The sequence below is a fragment of the Pieris brassicae genome, chromosome 12 (assembly GCF_905147105.1).
Source record: "Pieris brassicae chromosome 12, ilPieBrab1.1, whole genome shotgun sequence".
In the NCBI taxonomy this organism is placed as follows: domain Eukaryota; kingdom Metazoa; phylum Arthropoda; class Insecta; order Lepidoptera; family Pieridae; genus Pieris; species Pieris brassicae.
In genome coordinates, this window is record NC_059676.1 from 5956077 (window position 1) to 5984032 (window position 27956).

General features: G+C 34.7%; 1 protein-coding gene across 2 annotated transcripts; it reads right to left on the reverse strand.

The window, feature by feature from the left end:
• On the reverse strand, positions 1 to 27935 carry LOC123717365 (apoptosis-resistant E3 ubiquitin protein ligase 1). Of its 2 annotated transcripts, none has more exons than XM_045673311.1 (17): positions 27637 to 27935; positions 21429 to 21594; positions 14113 to 14321; positions 12177 to 12316; positions 11439 to 11579; positions 11210 to 11318; positions 10328 to 10515; positions 9881 to 10079; positions 9111 to 9307; positions 8532 to 8696; positions 7805 to 7982; positions 6964 to 7109; positions 6633 to 6776; positions 5513 to 5686; positions 5102 to 5254; positions 4323 to 4517; positions 1 to 4169 (listed from the first exon to the last, which is right to left on the reverse strand). In XM_045673311.1, exons 1-17 carry the CDS (start codon positions 27818 to 27820, stop codon positions 3999 to 4001), a joined length of 2859 nt encoding a protein of 952 aa, XP_045529267.1. In that variant the 5' UTR covers positions 27821 to 27935; the 3' UTR covers positions 1 to 3998. The 2 variants fall into 2 exon arrangements, with proteins under 2 accessions (XP_045529267.1, XP_045529268.1); XM_045673312.1 differs by lacking the exon at positions 27637 to 27935 and adding an exon at positions 26124 to 26375.
• Between the last annotated feature and the right edge of the window lie 21 nt (positions 27936 to 27956).

Consider the following 27956-nt stretch of genomic DNA (forward strand, 5'->3'; position numbering starts at 1 on the left):
TTTCTAACAGACTACTACAACATTTGGAATGTTTAGGAAACAGTTTCTGTATTTTGTATATTGCACACATTCGGAAATCTTAAAAAATCTACACAATATGATTTTGACGCCTTCATGTAATTTATATCAATTTGGTTGTTTAAAATCTACTGTTCCAAAGGTGTTTTGTTTACAGACTACTACAGATTTAGGGAGTAGCTTGTTTGTCTTAAGTTATTAATTTAATAAACAGCTATAAATCGTGGATTAGTGTTATTATTAATGTAAACAAATGGTAACCATGGTAACAAAATGTATCTTTTATCCACGTTTTATAAGGCCGTATTTTTGTGTAACCCTGCAGTGAGGCACAGAGGATTTGATAATTTTGTTTTAAAAGCAAGTAGGTGCCCCTTGGATTTGATCCTATATACGCCATGGGTTTTACCAACAATGCCATCCTGAATTTACAGTGAAATGACTAGATTCTACAACAACCCTAGGTGACACAACGAAGGTAGATTTAACTATCAACATTCTAAAACTACGTATAAAATAAGATCACATTTAGTTATCAGAGATTCATGAACAAGTAATTCTTAAGGTTTTTAGGTAAGGCTAGTACTCGACAAGTTAAGTAAATTGTGCCAACATCTGTGTCAAAACTATATCTTTACGAGTAAGATTCAGGGTCTTAGTACGAACAATGACTCATCAATCATCTTCGTAATCTTACCCTACAATAAACCAAAGGTTAGGCTAGCCGCGCACGACTTTTATCCCATCATGTTTCTAAAGTGGAGTGCGCTCATGAAGGCTGACAAAACTTTTTGAAATCGAACTGTCATTTGCCGATATGGATTTCGAAGAGACGGTCGTTGTCTGTGAACTTATCAAACTCAGAAAAAAAGGAAAAACACTACTGGGTAAACTACATTTTCTTCCCATACTTTATTTTCAAATTTATGTCAGAGTATTCTTTCAGTTTTTTATCATATAGTGCTGGTCTCTCTTCCACTTCTTCAATAACGATGTAATGACATCGACATAATGACATGAAGAGGATATTGATCATGATCAATATCCTCTTCTCGTATATTCACTTTTTGTGTTGATGATGACGATATTTTGCGTGCACCAAAGTCGAGAATTGGAAAGCAAATGCAAACGACATGGGCTTATTCTCCGGTGGCGTACATAAATGTCACCCAGTTGTCACGTCGTAATCGCATCTCCAATATATCCATAGACTTGTTATGAGTGAGGAAGCCATAGTGACAAAGGACTCGTGCGCGCAAGTCGTTAGAAGAAATATCTTACAATATTAATCTGTATTCTTGGTAATAGATTAAATTATGAAATAAGCATCTTTATTATACACTATAAGCTTCAATCATAGAAATATAAAGCCACAAAATTGGCGTCTCCTGTCTATCATCTAATAGCGGGTTCGTATTTGTCTACGCCACCAAATTAATATTAAATTACAAAACATTAAACACAACCTATGTATTGCGGAATATCTATACTAGAAGAACTTCCCAAACTTTAGACATAACATTTATTCTCTTTGTACATAAAACACTTTTGAGTTTACGCGTCATCTAGTCTAGTACTTTGACTAAATAGGGTGAAAATTGGAGAATAAAAATGGTTATTACAAATCAATATTTTTAGTACCGAATATTCCGAAAGTAATGTAGTAATTCTGCTGCTGAGCCTTCGTTAGTGGGATAGCGTTGTCAAGGACCTCGAAACAATAAGGGTTCGAAGTCAAGAAGCACTAAATGGATTGCGATAGCAAAATGTACTTCAGGAGGTTAAGGCCCGACCCACAAGGGTATAGCAATGGCTATTTTACTAAACTATTACTATTTTTAATATTATTATGATGACGATGAACAAATTTAAGTTAATAAAAGAGAAATAGTAACCATTTTTATTAGTATTTGAAATATTATTTATTGGAAAAAATACTTATTTCTCGCACGGTCGTTGGGAAACATTACCAGTAGTTCAAAAGACAACACGAAATTACTATCATTTGTAAATAAATAATTATGAAACGCGTTTTCACCCTGAAATTATAGCATCCTTTAAAATTGCTAATTTGCGTAAATAAGATTTAGCGTATCTCCGACAAAGGTGGTTTATATACAAAGTTTATTACATATGGAGTTTTCACTTTAGGCTTACATTATTTCTAATAAATATTATACACTGAGATTTTCATACACTATTATAAAATTGATATTTCATATTGAGTACAAACAATGTGTCCCCAGAATTTAAAATCTATGCTTAGTCGCGACCATCTATTCGATGTATATTGGAGTATTTGATATATGTCTTATTACGTATACGTTTCATAATTATGATATATTCAAAACTGGCAGCATACGCCATCTTTTAATGCTTTCACCTGGAGTCTATGTAACGCTTACATAAATTATTTTCATTCAATTAGGCCGTAATTGTACAGGCAGGGTTAGTTGATAGTTTACTGGTCTTATTCGTCCGCAATTCCATAATAATTCCTTTAAAAATATACATTCAAAGCACGAAATTAAAATATAATGTTTCTTATTATGTAATTACTAAACAATCAAAAGGTTTTATTAATTTATCAAGGGCATACAAGGGGATGTTGGTAGTTTACATTTTTGCTGTTTTGCGGTCACATAGACAAATGTTATTATGAGGTTAATAGAATACTTATGCACCCTATTTTACGTGCGCGTACGCATTTCGCCTGAACGTATACGCACACATTCCAAAATGTTTTATTTATGACATACATGACTAGATAACAAATGATGTTAGCGAAATAATACAATTTATTAATAATATACAAAATAAAATTTGTGCAAGTTTTATTAGATAAATAGCCTTAAATAAAAAATAGGAATAAAATTATAAAGTTATAGTAATATCATGGAATGCAATAATTCTTTGGTTTCCTCAAATACTGTAGATTTTAGTAAATATTCCCTTGTTATAAAGGCAAATTTAATTTTTACTCGACGCGAGATCTTGATTACGACTGTTGAACACATAAAGTCGAGTAATGTAGATGTATTAAATGCATGTTCAAATTATATTTTTTTGTAAAGCATTTTATCTGCTTATATACGCTTTCCAGACTAACTGTAGTATTTTGCAAAAGTCAACAGGAAGCTCCCTAATCACGCTCTTTTTTTTATTCGAAACTTTGTAATGTGTTCCTACAATATGTTTTAGCAGGCCTCATTGTATAATTTTTGCATAAAATCTTTAAACCCTAGCAACTCTTAAATAACAAAACGTTCACATTGGTTAAAGTAAGTTTTTTCTTAAGCACTCAAGCAAAACGTCTATTTAGAACTAAAAGTATGTATCGTAATATTCGTATATTCTGACTTCTGATCGTATTGTATACATAGAAATGCAGACGCTGTCAAAATGAAACGTTTGAAACAATAACAAGCTAATAAATTAAAAAATATATAAGGAAATGGTATTGCTGTATAAGTTTCATTTCCAAGACGACTTAAATTAATTAGGACATTTGATTTAAGACTAGATATTTGGCGTGCACTTTGAACATTCTATATAGCCCATCTCTGTCTATTGTATTGAAAAAGGATATAGCTGTATCTTTCTACTGTGATAACGAATAGAGTATAGGTTTGATTCCTTACTATACAGCTGAACTACACTATATGGGGCTGTCCATTAATCACGTAAGGTTCAAATGGAGAGGGGAGGGGTTCGGCAAAAATCACAAGGGGGGGCATAGTAAGATATCACGTGAACTAATTTTTTCGTCAAACCACAACCTTTTAAGCCTCACCACGTATCTTCATGAGGAAAGGAGGGTTTAAAAAATTAAAAAAAAACATCCCGTGATTAATGGACAGCCACTAAACAGAAATACTGTCATATTATATAAGCAATATCTATTATTGCTCAAATACTATTTTTTTTAATATATGGACTAACGTAATTTTTAGGGAAACACAGCGGTTTAACGCATCGCATTATATCATACCGAATCCCTCCCCTCCTTCATTGATAGCCCATAACAGTGCGTGGACCATTTGTTCGTAAGAGTCATAATCCGGTAAGCAGAGCTGGTTGAAACATGTATGCGCTGTGGGTAAGGCGCCGAAAGTAGGCGCTGCGGTTATTTGAAACCGCGGGTTTAGATCCTAGAAAAAGAAACGTATGAAGAAGCAAAATAAAATTACTGGAATGTTAAAAGGCGAAAATTATTTTAAATTTGGCACTAAAACGTATTAATTTTAAAGTCTGAATATCGCCCTACATGACACCTGTCAACTGTCACTATTTTGCCAAAGTACCTGAAATCCATTCGGCGGGAGCTGGGAGCATCCAGTGGTGAATTGGAGAAGTCTAGCCCTCTCCTCATTGGTGAAGTTGCTGAGTGCGGCCCAGAGCCAGTTCAAACGGCGTTCCCACTCGCGACCCGATCCCGAGACCAGGGCATAAGCGCGCCAATCGCTCACATCCACTTCGCCAGTGCCACACATTAATAACTGGAAACATTATGATGTATTATTTAGTTTGATCACATTAATCTGGTTTTTATTAATTTACAGTTTTCTAGAGACTGCAGATCTCCACAACTTATAGTTACCTTATATCTAACATTTTTGTTGTAATTTTTTAGTAATAAAACAGTGGTTGCCTGGAAGAGATCGCTCGAAAGCGATAAGGCCGCCAGTTGCCCTCCTTTTGATTTAATTATGTTCAATATATTTTTTAATGTTGTAATGTAACGATGTGTTAATAAATAAATAAAACTATAACATTTGTGTTGCGAATTTGAAGTAAAACTAAGCAGAAACATACAAAGCACGAATTGTATAATCCAACTGCTAGAATTAATTGATGATTTTATTTTTTTAATGGGGTTGTCTAATTTAAAATAAATAAGTAATTTAAGTCTACACTAAAAGTTAACATATATATTTTCTTTTAACACAACTAAAATTATATAACTAAATTAATTTAATCTCTATAAAAATATCAAATCTCGTTTTATATCTCTCGTTAGACATTTTTTAAAATCTATTTCAGCGATATTTTTAAATCGTAAACAAATATTGTTTGAAAATACCTCCAACTCATTTTCGTCGAATATTGCGAGCAGATTATCCGGTACGAGTAAAGTGAGCCCGCGTAGAAAGGCGTCGCTTTCTGCCCGCCATCGGCCAGCAAGGCGCCACTGCGCCAGCGCATCCAAATACGCCATTTTTGTGCTATTTGTCACCTGTCAAACCCAAATCAATAATGTATAAGAATGACGTAAGATATACTTGATTTTAAATTTTATAAGTGAGATAGAGCTGAATAGCTCTGGAAATAGGCTATCTCGCTCTTACAATTAAATCATTAAAAGTACGTACGTATAGAAGACTTTTAGTTCATGAAACTCTAGTACAAAGAAAGGAAAAGTTTGCAAGGTCAGTATGAGTATTCAATATTTAATACCAATAAACAAGGTCAATGAAAGCTCGTCGGAGGTTACCCGTATAGAAGCTCCATTAGGCAGAAGTTCCTTCGTCTCAAGCAGTCGTCCGCTAGAGTCGTACACGTCATCCGCGAAATATATTTCCGGCGACGAGTCCGCTGCGTCCAAATCCGCATCCAGAATGTATTTTATTTTTGAAAGGTAGAGTTCCGGGTCATCTTGCTCGAAGTACTGAAAAAAGTACAAACATACACTTAAATCAAACAAATTTAGCACAGGTATCCGAAGAAAATATTTCGATAAATGTTCATTTTTCATTGTGATTACGATACTTATAGTTTTCAAACATTAAAGAAAGAAAAAAAACTGCGTACGTACTAAGTACCTTCACATGTCAGAATTAAACTTAAGTATTTTACTTCACTATTTAAGTCTTGTTCATATTTATACAAATTTAAAACTTTAGATTTCCGAGATTTTGAGGGAGGGAAAAAGGAAGATATTTTGGGATTTTAATGAATTAAATTTCTTTATATACATTATTCGACGCGATTTCTATTGGTATTATTGTGACGCAACCATTATGATAAGTAAATATGCAATAAAATTTGGTGTTAGAACATTATCTAAATATCTTGTAAAAATAGCAATCCCTCTCAATCAGTCTCTTGTGACGTTTCATCCGTAAAAATTTTACCCTCATACGCCTAAAGAAGTTTCAAGAACTTTATTACACAATAAAAAAGGATGTATAGTTAAAAGAGATCGTCCACAAGGCTTCCCTATGCCGTGGGCAGTCGCCTTCATTTGACATATCAATAATTTTAGGTACTTGACGTAGTTTCATCATCTCAATAAAACAGAAACAATTCAATTTCATATTACAACTCTAACACTAACTAGAACCACTCGGCCACGTGACCTTGTTCCATAGGAATTATAACCATGACAGCCATAAAGTCTAGGTTTCATGATAAAAAATACAAAATTTGAACCTAATAACTCTAGTTTAGTAAAAAGTTTTTGTATCACGTGTTTTTGGTCTACTTTATATACCATAAACATAGACAACATTCTCTTCAAATTATTAATAAAATGCACAACTGATAAGAGCGAAATATTTACATTACAAACTGCTACTTTCGTTACCATCATAAACATAGTTTAAAGTCTTTACCTTGTAGTGAACTCTCAAGCCGATAATATGCGCCAGAAAAGATCGAGCCAAGCGCGCGCGCACAAGTTGTCGGTAAGACCCTCCCAGGGCACTTTCGTACAAACACTTGCCGACTACTTTGCCCGCCAGCTCAAAGTGTTTTAGCTGAAAATGTTTAAATAATCTTTATACCTAACATTTTTTATATAGAAAACAAATAGTAACCGAATGTTGTATGTTCCTGCTTTCATTTAACAGACTTTTAAACAATACCGAGTATTTGATTTTATGTATTCATCATACCAAAGGTAATTACGAGATTTACAATTTTAGTAGATTTTCTACTACTTACTTTGAGATGTGCTGGTCTATCCGGATTCGGGTGTACTAGACCAGTCGCTGATTCGCTGTAAGAGACGAAAAGACCGAATCTTGCGTCGAACAACTGACCACACAGTAGTGAAAACCATTCTCTGCGAACACCACCCCAGTCCACGCCTGGAGGACAATTAGGTTGTTAAATATTTAACGAATAAATTAAATATTACATTCGAAGTCAATTTTAATGAAGCTACACAATTTTAGGAATTTTGAACATTCCATATACAAGATCTATGTATTTATCGTATATAAACGGTAACAACAGACCTAAATTTAAATATTTAATTGTATTTGTTATAACAATTTTTATGACTCAATACTTGGCGATTCAAAAGAGTGGCGGAAAGTTTCTTGCCAGTTCTTCTTGCCCGCTCTACGCCCTTGACTTGCGAACTGGTAGTAAATGTAAATTTACTATAATTAATTTAACTTCGTTTTTGACGTTCATAAGTATACTTATTTACCTATATGAATATAGATATTTTGAGTTTATATTATTCAAAGATGTCAGAATTTTGTATTTATGTGAACATAGGCTAGATGGCGTTTCACTAAAACTTTAAGCTGTTTTGTCTATAGTAATCTTATCTCAATGGGTAAAATTTAAGTATCTCTGCCACAGTCTACCTACACGGTAGCGTTTAACCTTATAACCTATCCTCCGATTAATATTAAATAATAATATCGCGAAACATTATATCTTATCTACTTTAAAATCATTAATAAAAAGGACCACAGAATATAACCACATTTGAAGATTACAGCACTGATAAAACCAATTTAATATAAAAATAATTATTTTTTACACGTACCCTGTTCGCCGTGAAAAGCGACGTCAAAATTCTTGCACCAGTCGGCAAGTGTAAAATGTTTGGTGGCCTTAAGACTGGAACGCACTAAGTCGTCCCTGCGCACGCGCAACGCGATCTTGTCGTGTGGGTGACGGGCATGCGCTGTACGCATTTCGCTGTAGAAGAATTCTTGTTTGTTCTGAAAAGATTGTTTATTTTGCTATCATTAATTTTATTAACCAGCTATTAGCTGTTTATAGATAGATAGATATATTTGATTTGCTTGGGACGAGATGACATCCTTCTATTTTTATATTATATATTGCACATTCTCTGAAGAGAGTTGGGGGAAGTTCGTCAATTCCATGACTATGTTTGTTTGTGAGGTTTTTCAATATATTAAATATTTATAGGGGTTGTACAAGTCTAAGAAAAAAGTATGCTTTGTTGAGCGTGCGATAGTGACGGTGTAGAAGTTATCCGATAGTTACGAAAAGTTTATTGAACGCGTTAGCTACTTGTTTTGGTTCCGTATAATTTACATAGTTAATCTGTAGTTCTATTGTATTATGTAATAATCAAAGTGTAATCAAGAACTAAAGTAGCATTCTAATAAAATAAGTTTAATACAATAACATCAAGCATTTAAGACATAATTGAAATATAAAAGTATAAAAATGACGTCCAATTCTTTACCAGCCTACGTACGCACGTTACGTACGTGCGTGCGTATTTTGTTCGTATTTACCTTAAATGTATCCTCTCCGCCACAGTTAGCAAGCAAAAGGCGTGTAAAGGTAGCAGCAAGAAGATCTCTTGCAGCACAGTGCAGCCTTAGCGGAGGTTGGACACCGTCTTCCAGAACCAGTTCACCCCCTGGACATGGATTCTCTTCACGGGGACGCACTATTAGCTGAAATTGCTACCGTTGTATTATTTCTATTTAAGTAATCCAAAAATGTTTTAATGGTTTTTTTGTTGATGAGAAAAAACAATATTTAGAATGCCTTAGTAAATCGCCAAGAAGACATTGATTACGTCAGCCAGTCAGTTTCCTCGTATTCTATAGTTGTTATCAGACTTAAAAGTTTTATTTAAATTTAAAATATAGATGTTTAATTCAGTTCGGGTGGTTTATATTTCTAATCTATAAATTACAGACAGATAGTAACGATACAAATTCTTGTTCATCGCTAATTAGTCTTAATATTCGTTTAAAAAATGTGGTCAATATTTACGATATCAGCTTTAATGACATCACCATCATATTGTCTTATAATTTAAAGGCAAACACAAAATGTATAATCATAAATAAGCTATATGGTACCTTAGTGGAAGGGCAGACCCTAAAAGATGTAATTCTCTTAGGGATAATCTTAAGTATGTAGTCCTTTATGATCAATTGCTTAGGACTTAAACAGCAAAGCACCCGGCGTTGCTTGCCAGGGGATAATAAGCGAGCCTCGTACGAAACTGTAGCTCGTTTTGATGACAGCGCGCGTTGTACTGTGGCTGCATCGCTTGCTAAAAAAGGTAATTTACTTTTTTATTGCGATTTCGAGAAGCAGAATCTCGAAGGACCAAAATAGTGGATAAGGAAGGAATTGCATTTATAGCCAGTATGACCAGCTTTCCTTCTTTAACACTCCATATTCTAAATAGCGGTTCTCGTAGATGACGATGACGTTATTATTACAAGTTTGTTACAGTGGTATATCGAATAGTATTAAACTTCTTCAAAGAAATTTCGTTGGTTCGTCATATTGAGTATACAATGAAATGATTGGGTTTTTTGTTTGAATTAAATTAACCACAACTCATTTAAGAATATTAACCATTATATAATACCTACCTAGTTATATACAGTTTTATACACTAGTTTATATAATTGCATAAAGTGGACTTGAACAGATTACTACGGTTTGCAATAATATGACATAACACCTACTCGTAAATCGTAAAGAACATTCTTTTCTATAGGCAATGGTATATAATACTACTGTTTATTATTTTAGATATTCTGTGGTAAACCTTTAAAGGATTCCTATTTCATATTATAACGATACGAGATTAGCTAAGAAATATAAGAATACTTACGCGTCAAAACAATACAGTCAAACTGTCCATTATGTAATAACACCCCATCATAAGAAATAGCAGCTTTGAACACTCCCGCCTCAGGAAAACATAAGGAAACGCTCACACGCTGATTTACACTATCATATTCGAATTGGGCAGCTGACGATAGGGACTTGTCCACCTCACCACCAATCGGAGATATTTCTATTGAAAAGCTCTGTAATATATACGAGATTATTAAGTATTTTGATTAACAAAATATTAAAAACCAAATCGAACCATCAAAAAGCTTTCGCTGTCAAAAACTGACATTAACGTTTCGATGTATATGAGTCAGTCAAAACTTTTACATTAGGACAGATAACTTATCTGTCTATCGAATACAGATTTAAATGTATTACTTTCGGCAACCGTAAGCAGTTGTGTTGAGTACGGTTACTTAATATTCTAAATATATTTTTTTACCTTAGCATCATCAGTGGCAATAGTTGCAATGTTGTCATAATGATCCCTTGGATGGACGTGTAAGGCCCGTGGACGTCCAGCAGCGCAAACGAGTGCAGCCGGGTCACGCCCTACTCTGGAGCGACGTGCTGCCACACCCCCAGCTATGAACCACTTGCGAAAGGGACCACATGCTGCTACCACACCACCTTAAATAACATATTCTATCTTTCTTTAATTGTTTTTATAAGCAAGGCTCACCGCCTTCCATGGCTATAAAAATGAAAACACAAAAAATTAAACACAGAAATAAATACTGCATATCATATTCCACAATTATTTTTAATGTGAGCGAGGGCATAGTTATCACATATGCCTTTAGTAGATAAAAAAACTAACAAAAACTGCTTCTGCGCAACTAAACTGTACAACATACAACGTACATATAACTAGTCTGGCCATAAATACTGTTACATAAATACTTTTTTTTCAACTTTTTATTATTTTGGATTTGGAATATATTATTTTAAAACTTCTTTAGATTTTGCGCCACTTCACATATTTTTTCGTGTTCATTATCAAATTGCAATATGGAATAAGGTGTTAAATAAAATAGTATTGCAGTGATCGCCTTGCACAAAGTGGGTCTTTTCGAGAAGTCACAAAACTACCAAACTACACTTTTGTGAAAAAGGAGGGAAATGGTGGCCATTTCCAATATATATATATATATATATATATTTGCTAAGCCTTTAATAAATATGTAGGTATAAATTTTAATATATATTACGTTACATCATTTTACAAAAAAGACATTTTCATTTGTAACAGAACCTTTGGTTGGACTAGGTAATATAGTCCACCAATACCCACGAAAGTAGGTACAAATGTAAGAATACTAACCTATCATAACAGCTATAGCATATACTCCAGCTGTTCGTACTGTGAATTTGACGCGAGCGGTGTGCGCAAGCGACGGTTGTCCGGAACCTAACTCCATTACTGCAGTTATCTGTTATAAATAGCCATTTCTAATTAGTTGATATACATACGTAACTGCTATGTTAAAATAAGGATATCATAATGAAATTCATAGATATTTCTGGAGTATGTTAAAATAATTATGAATTACCTTCCTAGTCCCATGAGAGATGTGTACAGTGAGGTCATCAGTATCGCAAATCGGATAGGGATGTCCATTTCTTTGGTAGCAGTGGACCGTGAAGCACATTGTGTCGCCAACTGGTTGAGGTTCCTCCCAGCCCCACTCCACCTTACCAACACTTCACACTTTATTTTTAACGAGGAGAGATAAACCAAAAAGGAATCTTGCAAAAATTACAAAAAGAAAGTTTCTGTGACTGACAAAGACATTTGTTGTTGTATACGTTCGTTTGTACGTACGATCTTCATGACTTATATACGCATATAGACATCAATTATACAGCTGAACTACCATGAATTGTGACAATTTAACTAAATCAGGGTAAAACCTCAAATTCACTAAGTGGAACCAGCTGCCCACTGAAGTATTTCCGAACCAATTCGACTCAGGGTCCTTCAAGAAAAGATCGTAACAATTCTTAAAATTCCGGCGGGCGTTCTGGCAAAGTAAGTATCCATGGGCGGCGGTATCACTTAACATCAGTTGAGCCTACTGCCCGTTTGCCCTGCTATATTTAAAAAAAACTCTTTTACTCCTATAAACATTACTATAAATATGAAAAAATATTCTTACTAAAGCATTAAGTGCTATATTTTATTACCAAAAATAAATATATCCTACAATTAAAAACTTAAATCAAAATTGGCTATAAAAAATTAGAAATAGCTTTTAGTGTTAATTTGAATACATTAATTTAAGAAGTACCTTACAACTGGGCGGGTGGAGATATTTTCCAGTAACATACTGAAGCAACGAGTGCTTGGCTTCGGGAGCCAGCGAAGGCTGCGTCATGGCAGCCAGGGTCACCAGACCACAGACCGACACTGATACTATCAACATACCACCTGTAATATAGCCCAGTCGGATCAGCATTTAACCTTGCATTAATTCCAGGCAGAACTTTTACGGTCACATCCTAGTGGGAATAGAAATTAAGAAATGACGATCAAATTCGTAGGGTGCGTTTACCATTTTGATCTTTACATGTCTTCAACAAAACTTAACGAGAAATATAAGGGGGCCCACGATGCTTAGTGGGGATTTACTCGTCATGAAGACCTATTGAGTTGCGTAGCTTAGGTAATGAAAAGAAAAAATGTTATGTTATGTGAAAAAAAAAAACATTTAATCAGTGAACTTAATTGATTGATAAGCTCAGGAAATAGCATGCAAATAAAAAAGTTGTTTGACTTAGAAAATTTGTATTTATTATAAAATTATTTAAAAAAATGTTTATAAAAATATTATTTTTTAATTAATTGATCAATTAATCGTCATCTTCTTCGGAAGAATTACATTCCTCTTCTGATTCAATTCTATCGTCAGATTGCGCATCTGTAACAAGAAATCATTAAAATATTTAACAATTTTTTTTACGAATAACGTGTTTTTTATTTAATGGAAGAAAGATATACCTGATTCTAGAGTATCCTAGTGAATATCAGATCTCTTCATAAGCTTTTGGCAATCACCTCCAAACCAGATCATTTCGAACTTTTTGTAGACATCTTTCCATCCTTTTTTTGCATTATGGGTATTACTACTGAATTGATTATCGTGGGTAGCACTTGCTGGAGTAATTCTGATTGACAGTTGGCAAGTTGCACGCATCGCATTTCTGGATACTCAAGGAAAAGGGTTGTGATTTGTCTTTTACCTTGTAATGCCTAAATAGAGCTGTGATAATGTCAAGGCAACAGACACAGAGACAGAGTTGGGACGGAGTTAGAGGGTAATAGGTAGAGAAAAAGTGAGAGAGGAATAGAAATTATATTCAGTAGTCGCTGATAAAGGACGACCCTCACGTGGAACATCATTAAGATTGCTACGTCCACGCTTAAACTCGTTAAACCAATTGTAAATAGCGGCACGAGATGAGCCTTCATTAAGAAATGTTAATCGCAGCTTATTATAGCTTTGTTGTTGAGTAAACCCACAACGAAAGTCATGATAAATCATTGACCGCAAATTTTCTCGCGTTAGGTTAATTTTCACGTGTAACAAAGTTTTAGATTTGCCGCCAATTTACAAAAGTAAATGACAAATGAATGCAATATACTATATTAGGTTACCAAAGAGTTCTAAAATTGAAATTCAAAAAAGTTTCGTTAGCAATGTTTCTAACTGGCCAGTTCTAAACATTTTCAGTGTTACCCACGTATATATTTTTCGTCATCCTCGAATTATTTCCTTCAAAATAAAAAAAAAATCACCCACACTCGAGACTGCCGGGATGACGTTTTACATATGGCTAAATATAACAATATATTTTTTGGCTTGCTCGACAAAGCTAAAATGTAGATATGTTCCTGTGAACTAGAAACTTTATTTAATATTTGTTTAATTTCGATCCTCATTTGAAAAAAACACTTTTAATGTAAAATAAATTGATCATTCATTAAGAAGATTGTAAAAGTATTCGAAGCCCCATATTCAAAAAACTACATAAATCTTATTAATTACCGCACAATTCTGTCCCTTTTCAGCACAACGTAGATAGTATTTGACAGAAAGCGTATTGTATTGTAGTTGATATAGTATGACACAAGTTAAAGGTTTTATAATTACCGGAATATATTTTATGTGGTAATTTTAACAAAAGAGTCGTAGCTCGGATAAGATACAACTTAAAATCTCCTACCCCATGTCCAAGCGTCCTGATGCTTGCTGCTCTTCACCACCGTGTTCCATAGCTCGTTCTTCAACGACTGCAGCTCTTCCTTGCCCGTGGGCAGGCTCTGGCGGGCAAGAGACCACGCATTGAAATCCTTCGCATCAATTACATGACGCGCAATTGAGTCTTCCAGCCAGTAAACGTCCTCTAAGGAGGATACATCCAGGCTGAGTAATCTGAAAAATAGACAAACATTTGTGAAAAGCGACTAGGTATATTAACTTTGTGCTTCATACATCACCTATCTTCCGAAGGCATAGAACAGGCAGGAGGCATACTGGCAAGAGGCTCCAGATGTTAAGTAATACCGCCCATGGCCCAGAACTTTTAAAGAATCTTCTATTTTATCTCTTTTACTATGTATAATTAAAACCATCATTTTATAGAAGCGACACCAAGTTTCTCTTATAAACACTAGCGATGATGGGAAACGATATGATATATATAGTAAATTTTTCAAAATTACAAATATTTATATAACTTAGAATACTTTTTATATTTACCGAATAATGTTCTGTAACTTCCACTTAAAATCTTAAGTGAAAGAAAGAGAGTGAAATTATTAATATCTTCTCTCTTTCTAGAGAAGAAAGTAAAATTATTAATATCTTATTATAATCAATTATTGTTAAATTAGAATATATGAGTATTTTAGTTTTTATTTCCAGCCATATGTATTACTGAACAATTCTAAAGACTTTATTTTCTTTAGTTTCATTTATATTCCTGATTGCTATTTATGTATTTAAATTGTATATTGCGGATGCTTGCAGGGCCGATGCGACTTTTTCGATACATAAAGTCTCCTTGAGAGTTGTGATCTTCGATATTGCGGGTTACTCGATTGTGAGGTAGTTAGTTAGCCCTGCACCATCTCAATTTCTCTTGTTATACGTGTACATACAGAATATTTTTATAACATATTTTCAAAGTATTTGATTGATATCATTTCATGTGTGATGTTAGAGATCATAAATAACATAAAATAAAAATAAATTTGTTAAATAAAACAATTATAAACACACTTTATGTTACGTGAACTTAGTGTTTATTATTTTACTATACTATTGGTTTTGTCTTACAAAAAAATATCATAGCTACTTGCGAGCCTTGTTGAATGGCTATTATCGGCAAAGCGAGTGATGAGAGATGAGCATGTCCTGTCATTAAATTTGATTGCGGTCAATGAGTACTCAAATTAATTATCCATGCCGAATTTGACCTGCGTTCTACTTCCTTTGGAAGGCTAAATTAACAGCGTTTTTGGAAAGCTAGCGACTTTAAAATAAATTGAAGTGAAAAATATTGGTTGTAGGTATTATCAGATTTAGTATAAGATTTAATAAAAAAATATATTCGTGTGGCTACAATAGTAAAAATGTCATCGTGACTGGCAGAGTGGAGGGCACCAAACCTCGGACCCGTTCCCTTACTTGGAGATCAAGTAAACCTTACAGGGTTTACTATCCCCCAGGCGCAGAGGATTGCCAAAGACAAGGGAGAGTAGAGGAAGTAGTGCGGTGCCCTACACGCCCTTTAAAAATGAGTCTTTCAGATCTATATCTAAATATAGCTTAAACAACCAACTTAAACTTTGCGTAACCCATAGTTGAGCTGACACGACACTGCATTTACAAATAATTAACCATAAATCGAGTCATGTCTCGTAGTTTTCCTACTACTAGTAGTAAAATACTATTACTAGTACAGGTTTATTATTAACTACCAAGTAATTAATAATTTTGCAATTAATTAATAGCTTATAATGAAGGGAAAAATTTAATGGGCTGATAGAGGGTAAATCGTGGTTGTGGAACGTACGGGGGTAGACTAGCGCAAGATATCCGGCAGTTCAAGATGTTAACAGCTAACCTTTAGTAATAAACTGGCGCTTGAAGAGGAATATATATGAACCGCAGGCTGAGTCGCCACTAAGCTAACACAACTGTCAAAATAAATTACAGAACAGACAAAATTAAAACGTATTTCCCTAGTCTCCATTATATTTCGAAATAATTAAAACGTATCAAAAATTCAATTTAAAAGTCTGGTGTAAAATTAACACCCGCAGACCGCTCTACCAATGAAACTGCATTAAATATTTTCTAAAAGCTTCGCAATTAAAATGGAAAAGTATTATTCGAAGGCGAGGTCGCAATTTATATTTTTCGTTCTCATCAAGTTTTTTTTTCATTAAATTTATAAATTAAAGTTTCGCGCTCTCTTGTCTGCATTAAGAACTTTATTGCGTGGAATACTGATATCGTAGATGTATACACTCGATAATATTTTTTTTTTTTTTTTTTTTTTATAAAATAGGGGGCAAACGGGCAGGAGGCTCACCTGATGTTAAGTGATACCGCCGCCCATGGACACTCTCAATGCCAGAGGGCTCGCGAGTGCGTTGCCGGCCTTTTAAGAATTTGTACGCTCTTTTCTTGAAGGACCCTAAGTCGAATTGGTTCGGAAATACTTCAGTGGGCAGCTGGTTCCACATAGCGGTGGTGCGCGGCAAAAATTGCCTTGAGAAACGCTCAGTCGTGGAACGTCGGACGTCGAGGTGATACGGGTGGAATTTTGTATTTTGCCTCGACGTCCGATGCTGAAACTCAGCTGCAGGTATTAATCCGAACAACTCCTCTGAACACTCTCCATGGTAAATGCGGTAGAAGATGCAGAGTGACCCCACATCTCTACGCAACGCCAAAGGATCGAGCCGCTCGGAGAGGGATTGGTCATCGACGATTCGAACCGCTCTTCGTTGGATACGGTCAAGTGGAAGGAGCTGGTACTGGGGAGCCCCCGCCCAGAGGTGAGAACAGTATTCCATGTGGGGCCGTATTTGCGCTTTATAGAGTTGCAAGCGGTGGCCCGGAGTGAAGTACCGTCTCGCCTTGCTGAGCACACCAAGCTTTTTGGAGGCTAATTTAGCCTTTCCCTCCAAATGACCGCGAAACTGAACGTCGTTCGATATGTCAACGCCAAGTATTCCGATGCTGGCTGTGGCTTCAAGAAGAGTGTTTTCGAAAAGAGGAGTAGCGACAAAGGGTATTTTTTTCGCGGAAAACGCGCAAACTTGTGTCTTCTTGGGGTTAAATTGGACTAGGTTTAGTCTACCCCAGTCCGAGACTCCACGTAAAAGAGTTTCGACTTCAGACACAAGTTTGTTCCGGTACTCATCGACAACTGCCCGAGAAATACCTGCCCGGCCAGTGTAAAGAGTATCCCCAGTGCTGTCGTCCGCATAGCAATGAATGTTGCTAAGTTGCAACATGTCATTGATATGCAGAAGAAACAGGGTCGGGGACAGAACACAGCCTTGTGGGACCCCAGCATTCACGGATTATCAATGATGGAGAGAATAAATAAGAGTAACTCATTTTGGACCAATAGATATTAGGTCATTATAAAAGCCCAGATAGATATACTGTTTATATAAAAACTTTATTCGTTCCAGAAATATGGTTATAACAAAAATTCATTTATAGCTAGTCCCTACGCTAGTGACTAGCTGCCGTGAGTAACTAGATTACAAGACGTGGTGCATGTTTAAAACAAAGTTTGTTTTAATAAAGGTACTCTTAGTGTTAAATCTGATCAGACAAAAACCGTACAAGACGTTAAGTATATGTGAATGTGAGAGTATGTGAATAGCTATGTGTGCGTATGTATTCGTACCTGAGAGTCGTTACAAGCGTTATGCCAACTTACGTAGTCAGGCCTCTGTAGAATCAAAACCCAATTCGGTTACAATATTTTTACGTGTTTGTGTGAATCGAATCCAAAAGAATACAACTTACATCGTTCTTATAAAATGCAACCAGCTTTAATATTAACGTTTATTTCATATTCACAGGGCGTGAAGATAAAATGTTATGAAATCGACTGGAAGTGGTAAATGCCGAGTCATAAAGTTTCGTATGTTAATAGATTGTCTTATATAAACCTAACCTTTTTTTTTACAGATATGTATGCTAATATCATGCGGCAATCTCAATCTAAAAATTAATATCTATCGCTTCAATCTGAAGAGAGTTTTAGTATATGGATGCGAAACGTAAAAAATCACAAAAGCCACCACGCAACAAGCCAAGTCTTTGTTAACCGATGCCTCAGACAGACCCTGGGTGTTTTCTGGCTGGAGAATATTTCTAGTGAACAAATACAGGAACGGTGCTGAATCTTATATCGATCTTTCGTCGTGGAGATGCATTGGATCCAAGAAGAGTGCCCTATCACATCCCCGAACAGGTACTAGATTAACCTCCCAAGGAACATGGAAACGTTAGTTAGTCTCCAGGAACAATCCTGGAGATCATTAGTTGTGCCTGAAGCAATAGCTATTGGGTTGACGTGGCTCGAAGTTACGTAAGCGGTTCTGGAAAGAACGCGATGGGGAAGCATTGTGAAAGCTCTGCCTCAACTAGGACATATAGGAAAATAAGCCAAGCCTGATACTCATCCTATTTAATCAGCTATATTATATTATTATTTATGTTAATTAATCATATTACCTTAATATATTAACGCTATTTAATATGATAAAAAACAATTTTCAAAGTAGCGATAAAAGTTAAAAACATGAAAAAATTAATTAGCGTTGATTTTATCATTCTAAAGTTCTACAAAATAATAAGTACAGTTTCATCCTATTATCATCATAACTTATATAAATATATTAATAAACACATTATACATTTAATGATCTAAGTACCTTGCACAAGGCTAATCAATACAAAACAATACATACAATACTTTTTAGTGTATTAAAAATCGGTTTTTAAAGGACACTAACTATTATTGTTGCTTTGCAGCCCGGTTGTTATAACTCTCTCCACTATATGGGAAAAACATCTCCTACTTTAGTATGAGATATAATTTTGATTTGGATTAACAACAAGAATATGTGTAAAAGAGGACATCCCCAAGGAGCTATATTTTGAACAAGAAGTTCAAAAAATACTACAGCCAAAAATAGATGAAGAATGGAAAAAGGGAATCAAAGTAAGTTAGGAGGAGACCAATTGGTAATTAAAAAGTTGCAAGATAAACAACGCCAAATAAGGATGAGAGAAATCCTATATATCTCCAAACTTTTCGCCACAGAAAAAAACAGAACAGATTTAACAAGTTCGAAAACACATCGACTAAAACAAACAATGCTGGACTTAAGGAAATATTGAAACGAACCATACTACAATATATAGATCGAGAGAAATCAAAATCAATGATCAAAACAACAACACCTAGAACCAGAACAACAAAACAAATATGAAAAAATACATTCTAAAATAAATTAATCAAGACGCCTTCCGGGGCCGTTCAGTCGCTGGGGAAAGATCAGACCACCGCCCTCTAACAAAAAAACATAATATTATTATTTAACATCGCTTAATCATGAGAACTTTTGAATTACTGTCTATGCTACAACTAGAGTCGCAAAGGATAGAGAACAGTGGAAAGGGTTAGAGGAGGCCTTTGACAAGAGGCACACCGAACTCCCGAGATATACTGTAGTGAAGATCACAGAGTTTCGGAATATAAAGGCTACATTATTATTGTTATATCTATTATTGTTAATACGCATGTGAGCATTAACAAATATCAATTAATTAAAACAAATGTCATCCTAACAAATTATTATATTAGATAGAAATATATTCTTCTGTTTTGCGCTTTGTTAATTACGCCATTTGACATCTTACCACATATATAATCCATAGTTAAACATTTATTTCAATGGCCTGTGATTTCTTAAATAAAAAATTAATTACGTTATGATTGCATCGATTGTTATTTTATGGACGACTCAGAAGTGACCGTTAAGTAATATAATGAAGCATTTTAATACCATCGAACTTAGCATATATTCAATTTCCACAAAACAAACGACACACACATATAAATAATTATGTGTGTGTGGGCTGGTGAATATTATGAAGGTGGCAAAAGCGAGAGGGGTACGTAAGCACCGTAGCCGTACTAAATGGAGCTTTTTTAGAGATCTGGTAGAGGGTCACCTCATGTTAAGTGACACCGCCCATAGAAACTCTCAATGCCAGAGATAGGGGTTTCGGATGACTTGTCAGCCCTTGGTGAATTGGTACGTTTTTTTCTTGAAGGACCCTAAGTCGAATTGGTTCGGAAATTCTGGTTCCACATAGTGGTGGTGCGCGGCAAAAACTGCCTTTAAACGCTCAGTTGTGGAACGACGGACTTCGAGGTGGGTGGAATTTCGTATTCTACCTCGATATCCATGATGATGAGATGAGATCTGTGGTCCTTTAAGAGTCTTTATAAATATTAATAAGCATAAAAAAATATTTTCTCTAGATGTTTCGCCTTATCTAAAAATAGTTTATCATTATCTTGCCGTTAAGTGTCGACAAGTATCTATAACATAAAAACCTAACGACAAACAGAATTTTAATTTGAAATTTTACTTGATTGACGGTGTTATTATACCGGCAGTATAACGGGCACTTCAGAATGTATGAAATGTACGAATAAAATATTTGCAATCGGATCCGACAGAGGTATTAAAATCATTCAAGTGCCCACTCAAAGCAAATAATGAATACGTAAGCGAATATTTCTATAGAAGATACAATAAAAATTTTATGATACTTTAACTTTTTGCAAATACCTTCAGCTGTGAATAATTTTATTTACGGCTATTATAAATTAATTTGAAATTTGTTCTTTCTTTTACATTTACATTTCAATAGGAAGTATACCTAGAGTCATCTGAATACATCTGAGAGCCTCTAGAGGGACGTAAAATAAAATTTATACCTACTATTTATAACCAAATAAAGTTACAATATGTTTTTATAAAACTTGCTATCCGCCTTCGCCAATGCAATGAGGCGCAGGCAAATATAAATAGGTATTCAACGTGTACCAAATTGTCCCTATTTCAAATTAACATTTCTGAACTTTACCTAAATTTCTGTCATCGCAAACTTTGTAAATTCCGGGACATCAGTTCGAACAGGCCGATAACAAGCAGGCAACCCGCACTGCGACAGTTTTGCATAATCTTGGAAATGTTGAAATCCCAATGGTTCAAAGAACATGTATGCCCATTTATCTGTATCTCAAAGTAGTCTGTACCAGAAAAGTTATCCGTGTTTTTTTCTTCAGAGAGACTGCCGTAAACTACAACGTCGAATTGAGGAGTCGTACAATGAAGTTGTTCGACGAAGATTACATTTAGAGTACGAATGTTTAACACGCACGTTTGACATTTAAAAATAATAACTAAGGAAGAAAACGCTCACTTGCTATACACATGCTGCAGTGATCTTGTGGCCAGCCACTGTCGTAGCACCAGTTTCTGCTGCAGCACCTGTGCAGCGCGGCGCAAGCGTTTCTCCTCTGCAGCTGGTAGCTCGGGAAGACGGTCCAAGTGCTCGGGCGACGCACATCCCGACAACGTTGAGATCCCTGAAACATTACCAAATTTGTTAAGTTAAGTCTTAAGACATAAGGAATACTGTCAAAATCCATTACGTTTTAGACACACGGGAGCCATAATTAGCGCCAAGCTTCAACTGTTATCTCTAATCTAATCTAAATCCCAGTCATTCAGCTATTCGTAGCTTGATTCTAGTCGCTTAGTTAAACGAATTCCGTGACCATAAAAACTTTTTTGAGAATGTGTTTAAATTGTTTTAATAATATTATCCTATTCAAATCTATACAGAATCAGATGAAGTTGCTGATATTTATAATTATTTTAATTATTATACATTTTGGCAAGAACTGTAAATTATAAAAGAAAACCTAATAACATTTCCAATCTACCGTCAAGCTGTCAGTGTCTGAGGCATTAATTTTTCAAGAGTTCTTAAAGCAGTATGTGTGCCAACAGAGATTAGAAAATGAAAAATGCTTCGTTTTTCCATAAATTATAGGTTCATAACTTTTAATCTAATACAATAAATATTGATCCAAATAGCACGACGAATATGAAATTCTCTACAGAGAAATGTAATTTTTAAATTATAAAAAATTAGAAATAGAAGAACAAAGAAAATGTTTGCAAAGAAATAGTTTATTACAGTAGGGTTTGTTGTTGGGTCGTAGCCTAGCAACGAATACCAAGGCCGTGGTCTATTAGCTTTCAACAGTTAATTTACTGAAAAGAGATATATTTGTTTCGAAGAGTAATAGTAGTTTTTTAAGTTACTTCTTCACACTTGAGTTATGGGTATTATAAAAAATAGATTTTATCATGTACTTTCGATTGTCAGGTATATAACAAAGAAAATTATCATCAGTGATGAAAACCAAGCGCGTAGACATAGGCAGTATAAATTCGTAGCATGTCTCCGTAGCATTACGATGAAGTATCTCTCTTTCTAGGTCGGTAACTCATATTGAGCATCGTGGTCAGCTGTATAGTAAGATCTGGAGCGAATAGTTTTCTCCAGAAATTTTCGTCATACGCTTCTTTGGCAACGGTTTATAATTTTGAGACCGACGAGTCTTTAACTTGATCGGTCTATCTCGTTGGCGAACGTCTACGCGATCGTTGTTGCCAATCACGTGAGCTCTCTCTCTCTCTCTAGGTTTTCATTATTGAATTTTATACTTTATTGTATTAGCTGTCAGATGTCGTACCTTAGCTATGAATATTCAATTCAAATTAGAGGCAAAATTAAAAATCTATTTTCCTTGGCCACGTCAAAAAATAAATGCTGGAACTGTAATGGGTTTCTTGAAATTTTCTACAAAGTTTCATAACTTTAAAAAAATGGGGGGGGGGGGCAATATATTACCCTGGGTTATTGCTCAGTAAACTAACGTCTTGCTGGACGGGATAGCTTATTAAAAATAGGCTTAAAAGGCCGGTAACTCACGAGCCCTCTGGCATTGAGTGCCCATGGGCGGCGGTATCACTCAACATCAGATAGAGCCTCATACCTGTTTGCCCCCTGTTCTATAAAAAAGGCCACTCTTTACTTTTTTTGTTTATTGTACAGTTTTACTATGTCTTTAATAAAGCGTTATTACAAACCTCGCAACTAGTATCGATATGTATTACGTAAAGTTGAAATATGTTAACTGGAGACCCTCTTACATCTTAACGTTTATATAAAGTGAAGTTAAATTTATCTTTGGATCCTTAACATTTCAAATTTTAAAGGTTTCGCGTGACGCCTTTCAAGTATCAGCGTCACTAAAAACAAATTTCGACACGCAAGCTTTACGAAGCCGCTTAATAAAGCGACCTTGCGTCTTTTGTTCAGCTTATTAGTATTATATTTACTTTCCAGTATTATTCATTTCCGAAAAGGGTGTGTATGCAGATGTTACACAAAACAGAACGCAACCGGTGTGGCACGATTCATCACATTAAGATTACATCAACATGCTATAACCTACTTAGATAACTCCACAACCATCCACCACCATAGTTAGGCTCATTACTTATCGCGCTTGGTAAAGCTGCTTATTTAAGGAACGTTCTAAATCTTTCATATAAAAAGCTACTCGAATGGCAAACTTAAAATCGTAAGATGCAGTGTCAGTAATATGTGTATAGTGCACTAAACTCTGGTATAGGAAACAGGGGCCATAATCGATAGTCTAGGGTATTTACATTTGACCCAATTAAAATGCGGGCTCGGCCCACATTATGTTTTTGCGAAGCTTACCTACTCAGTCGATGCTATATTATCGTAAAAAAATATTAATTGAAGATGATTTCGTAATATATGTACTGCATTAATTAAAATATAATTAATCATTGAGAGTCACTATAAAAAATATTGAGAAAATTGAAATTAAAATCAACCTTTTACCTTATACTCAAAACGCTAAACTAGATTTTTATTGTAAACAATAATAAGTATACAAAAACGCAAACCAACTGTAATTTTAATCGACCTCATTTTAAAAACAGAGAAATGAAGTTGCTACGTGAAGTCTTTTGTAATGATCAATCCACAGTGATAGTATAAAAGCCCAGTCAGCAATAACCAGTTAACAATGGATGCTCCAAGTTTCTCATATACTTTATTGTACTAAGTTACATTGACAGCCCCAATCGATTCGACCTGTTGCTTGAATTGGGACAAGGGACTCGCGACCTGCATTCCCCCGTCCAAGCCTCCTGGGAACCTATCTACATACAAAATGCAGTCCAATTTCCAACACGGCGTAACAGACCTTGATTGTGTATAAGCATAAAAGGGCTACTATCTACTGTACTCGGTGATAATATAAGACTTACTATACTCAGGATCCTTTGCTCATCAAAATGATTTTTGCTCGACCCGAACACAAAAGCTCTTATATTATAGGTTTCGTGGTCTCTTAATCTCCAAGTAGAATAGGATATTCAAGAAATTCTTTGTCTTTTTACAATAGATGTGCCCTCAACGACCACAACATTCATTAAAATTAATAAATTTCAATGTGCTTTGTATACCTCACAAAGACTTTAAACAATGAGAAACGTAAAATTCATCTAGGCAGCGTTAAAAACTTAAACCTCACAAAACTCGACAATAAATCCCGGAAGAAAGTTTGATTGTCAAACTGCATAGCGCGTTGGCTCGCCGCCAGGGCTCCCCGTTATGCCCCACACACTCCACTGCAATTGATCACTTGTACTTTTCCCAACTGCGAAACGTGAACGTCTTAGGCGTTTCGTTTTTTAGCTACGGCACAACAGAGGCTGTATTCAAGCGAACATTTACGTATATGTCTCTCTGTAGGTAGCTCTTTACCTCCACTCAGGTATTACTCCTTTTAAGGGTTTTCTTGGTGCCGAATGCTCTCCTTTGTGAAGCTTACAGGTAGGTATCTACCCCTTTCTAGTAAATATCAATCGCTTTGTTTTGTTTGTGATTTCATTTGCAGCCATTTATAAAATAGTTTAAGAGTTTTGACTTTTTCCAAGGTAATACTGATACTAATACCCACATTTTAATAGTTAGACTACTTTTAAATAAATCCATTTTACAGAATCAAAAAGGTCTAATTTTAACCAGTATAATTATACCCATACTTGCGATGTTCTTGATTATAAAACGAGTAATAGTAATTATCTTGTCTAACGTACGAGTATAAAGCGCTTCAATGCAACTAAATGTTTCATGTTTGAGGTCCAAATTACTGCAATTATGTTCATGTGCAATTTAGTTTCACGACAAAGGTTAAGTAAAAGATCTATTAAAATAGTTTAATACGATATATCTACAATACGAACTTGCTTTTATGATAACTTTATCGCAACAAAAGCTCACCACTCTTAAGCAAACTGTCATTTACACACAAACCTAAACATTCAAAACCATGTTCCAAATTACACAAATGTCAGATTTTTTTAAAGTGTATGCAATAGGTGATGCAAATAGAAATGTTTGTATTTAGAAAATTCTATTCTTATCTTCGTCACATACCCATCATAAATTTACCTTTAACTATTGGAACGATAAAATTATATTTGCAGCCTTGTAAAAAATTAATTTTGTCAAATTGTACATCGTTCACGATCTTATCAATAAATGAAAGATTGATTTTTACGTTAAGTGGACATCTATGACAAAACACTTATAACGTTACGGAGTAATCATGACGAAACTAAAATCCAGTGTTGCAACCGCGTACCAGAAGAGCTTTCAGAAAATAGAGACCTACTTGACCCCACTTAATAGCACTTGAAAACGACTTCTTTTAGTTTTTCACAGACCACAACAACTTCTGAGGTTTCATTTCAACTTTATAATATATATTCAGCAATACAGTTATTAAATTACTACATTCCCATACCTGTACTATTTTTTGGTATACGAAACCTATAAGGAAATTCAATAGGGCCAAAACGGTTCTAGAACCAATGTTCTTAGCTTCAATAAGCTTTACACAACAGCTGTTATTGACCAATCCTGGAATAAAGTTTGCAAAGTCTTTGTCGTTTTGAGATAAAAGTTTATAAGTACATTATAACGACAAAGGGTTACCTGAAAACTGTGATACACTGGATAATATCGACAATCCTGAATGCCGACTGTGAGATGGATGAATCATTCCAATTGAACAAATTTCCGAATCTTCGAATTGCCACATTATGTATATAAATTATGTCCACTTTCGGTATAACGAACGTATTCAATTAGCTTTAAGAATGTAACTAAAAACTTTGTTTAATTGGTAAGGTTTAAGTTTTTATTAGTTTGTTTTTGTCAACTAAATGTTTTTCATAAGAAAATAATTAAAAGCGGTCATATTTGATGATGTACACGAGGAGCAGAAGAGCTTGGTATGCGCGCGCCGCAACGGTTGGAGCGCGACTGGGGTTTGCCCTGGGCGGCGGGCGGTCGCGGCGGTCGGTACCGAATACCCTCTTACCTCCTCTTAGCTTTGTTTGGGGGTTTGTGGTTGTGGGTGGTGGGTGACGTCACACGATATAACCTCATCCTGTTATATTGCGCTCTAAACTGTTTCACATATATCCATCGAAATTATGTGTTGTACAGTGAAAAAATCTAAATGTGTGTATGTTTTTTTAAATAATACCAATTCTTATCTTGGATACTAGTTTTATACTTCATAAAATTTTATTAAATTAAATTAACAAAATTACTTAGTTACCAATTTTTTATTTTAAATATTTTTTTCACATTTAAGTTGATATTCAGATAATATTTAAGTATTGAGATAGGTCAAAATCTTAATAGTATTATTGAAGGACATACAAAAAATAAAAATCACATAAATATTTTTCAATCCTGTGTTAAACCAACATAGGCAGGGAATTGTATAGAATGGGGTATTTTGAGTTATTGAGTGACAATTCTAGGCTGGACACCTGATCTAGCTGAACCGGGATCCAGGGCCCCCAAGTTATATGCTAATGCCTAGCAATGTTAGTAACACTAAAGCAGTAAGCCTACACATAACAACAAATTAACACAAACGGAAGCAGGGATAATAGGACTTGGTGGAATATTCGTGGGAAAGGATACTAATTTACTATGTACTGTGAAATGATCTGCCATTAAATGAAATATTCATATTCCTTCAACTTTTATACAAATTGACTTATTTATAAGAATATAACCAGGTTTGGTTGTTTTGTAGAGCATGCTAATCTCTAGCATGAAATTACAATTAAATTTTAAGAAATGTTTCTGATGATATAAGGCACAGAAACCTGATCACCTGTCTTTTTGATTGAAAAATGATCATGAAACAGATTCAGAAATCTGAAGCTCAGGACTAGAGTTGTAGTGTCATTGATTTTTAAATATATATATTTATGTAGGATTTTAGCAAGCAATCCCAATAAGAAATTACTATATGATTTCAAGTATTCAAATGATACAGATTGTATTCGACATTATAATTCATAAAGTATTGGTCCTTATTTGGATAACTTTCTTAATCATGATATTGTATTTTTGTTTCTTGTAAAATTCTAAATGACGCTTCTGAATTTTTTTATATAAATAAAGGAATAATATTTATACATACCATAATCTCTAAATAACTTTTTATATTCTCCCAAATCACTCTGTTCAAGCCACTCGTCAACTTGGGCACTTTCTTCAATTAATTCGTTTAATATATCTGTCTTGCCGATTACTATTGCGTATATAACAATAAACATAAATAGTAATGTTCTTAAATATTGCTTTAGCATTTTTATGATGTTCATTCATAATAATTAACTTAACCAGCTAAATCACAATTAAACAAATATTCGTGTTAACAAACACGCACAATCGCTCGCTGATCCATCATCTCTTACTTGACAAACACAGATAGCAATATAACACTGATGACGGAAATGA

What these genes read in the sequence shown, in the direction of transcription:
- LOC123717365 (XM_045673311.1), bottom strand. Translation starts at nt 27,820, where the DNA reads ATGAACATCATAAAAATGCTAAAGCAATATTTAAGAACATTACTATTT. An exon ending in TCCACCCGCCCAGTTGTAAG is followed by an intron (nt 11,580 to 12,176) that starts GTACTTCTTAAA and finishes AGTGTTGGTAAG; the next exon opens with GTGGAGTGGGGCTGGGAGGA. An exon ending in CTAATGGAGCTTCTATACGG is followed by an intron (nt 5,255 to 5,512) that starts GTAACCTCCGAC and finishes TGGGTTTGACAG; the next exon opens with GTGACAAATAGCACAAAAAT.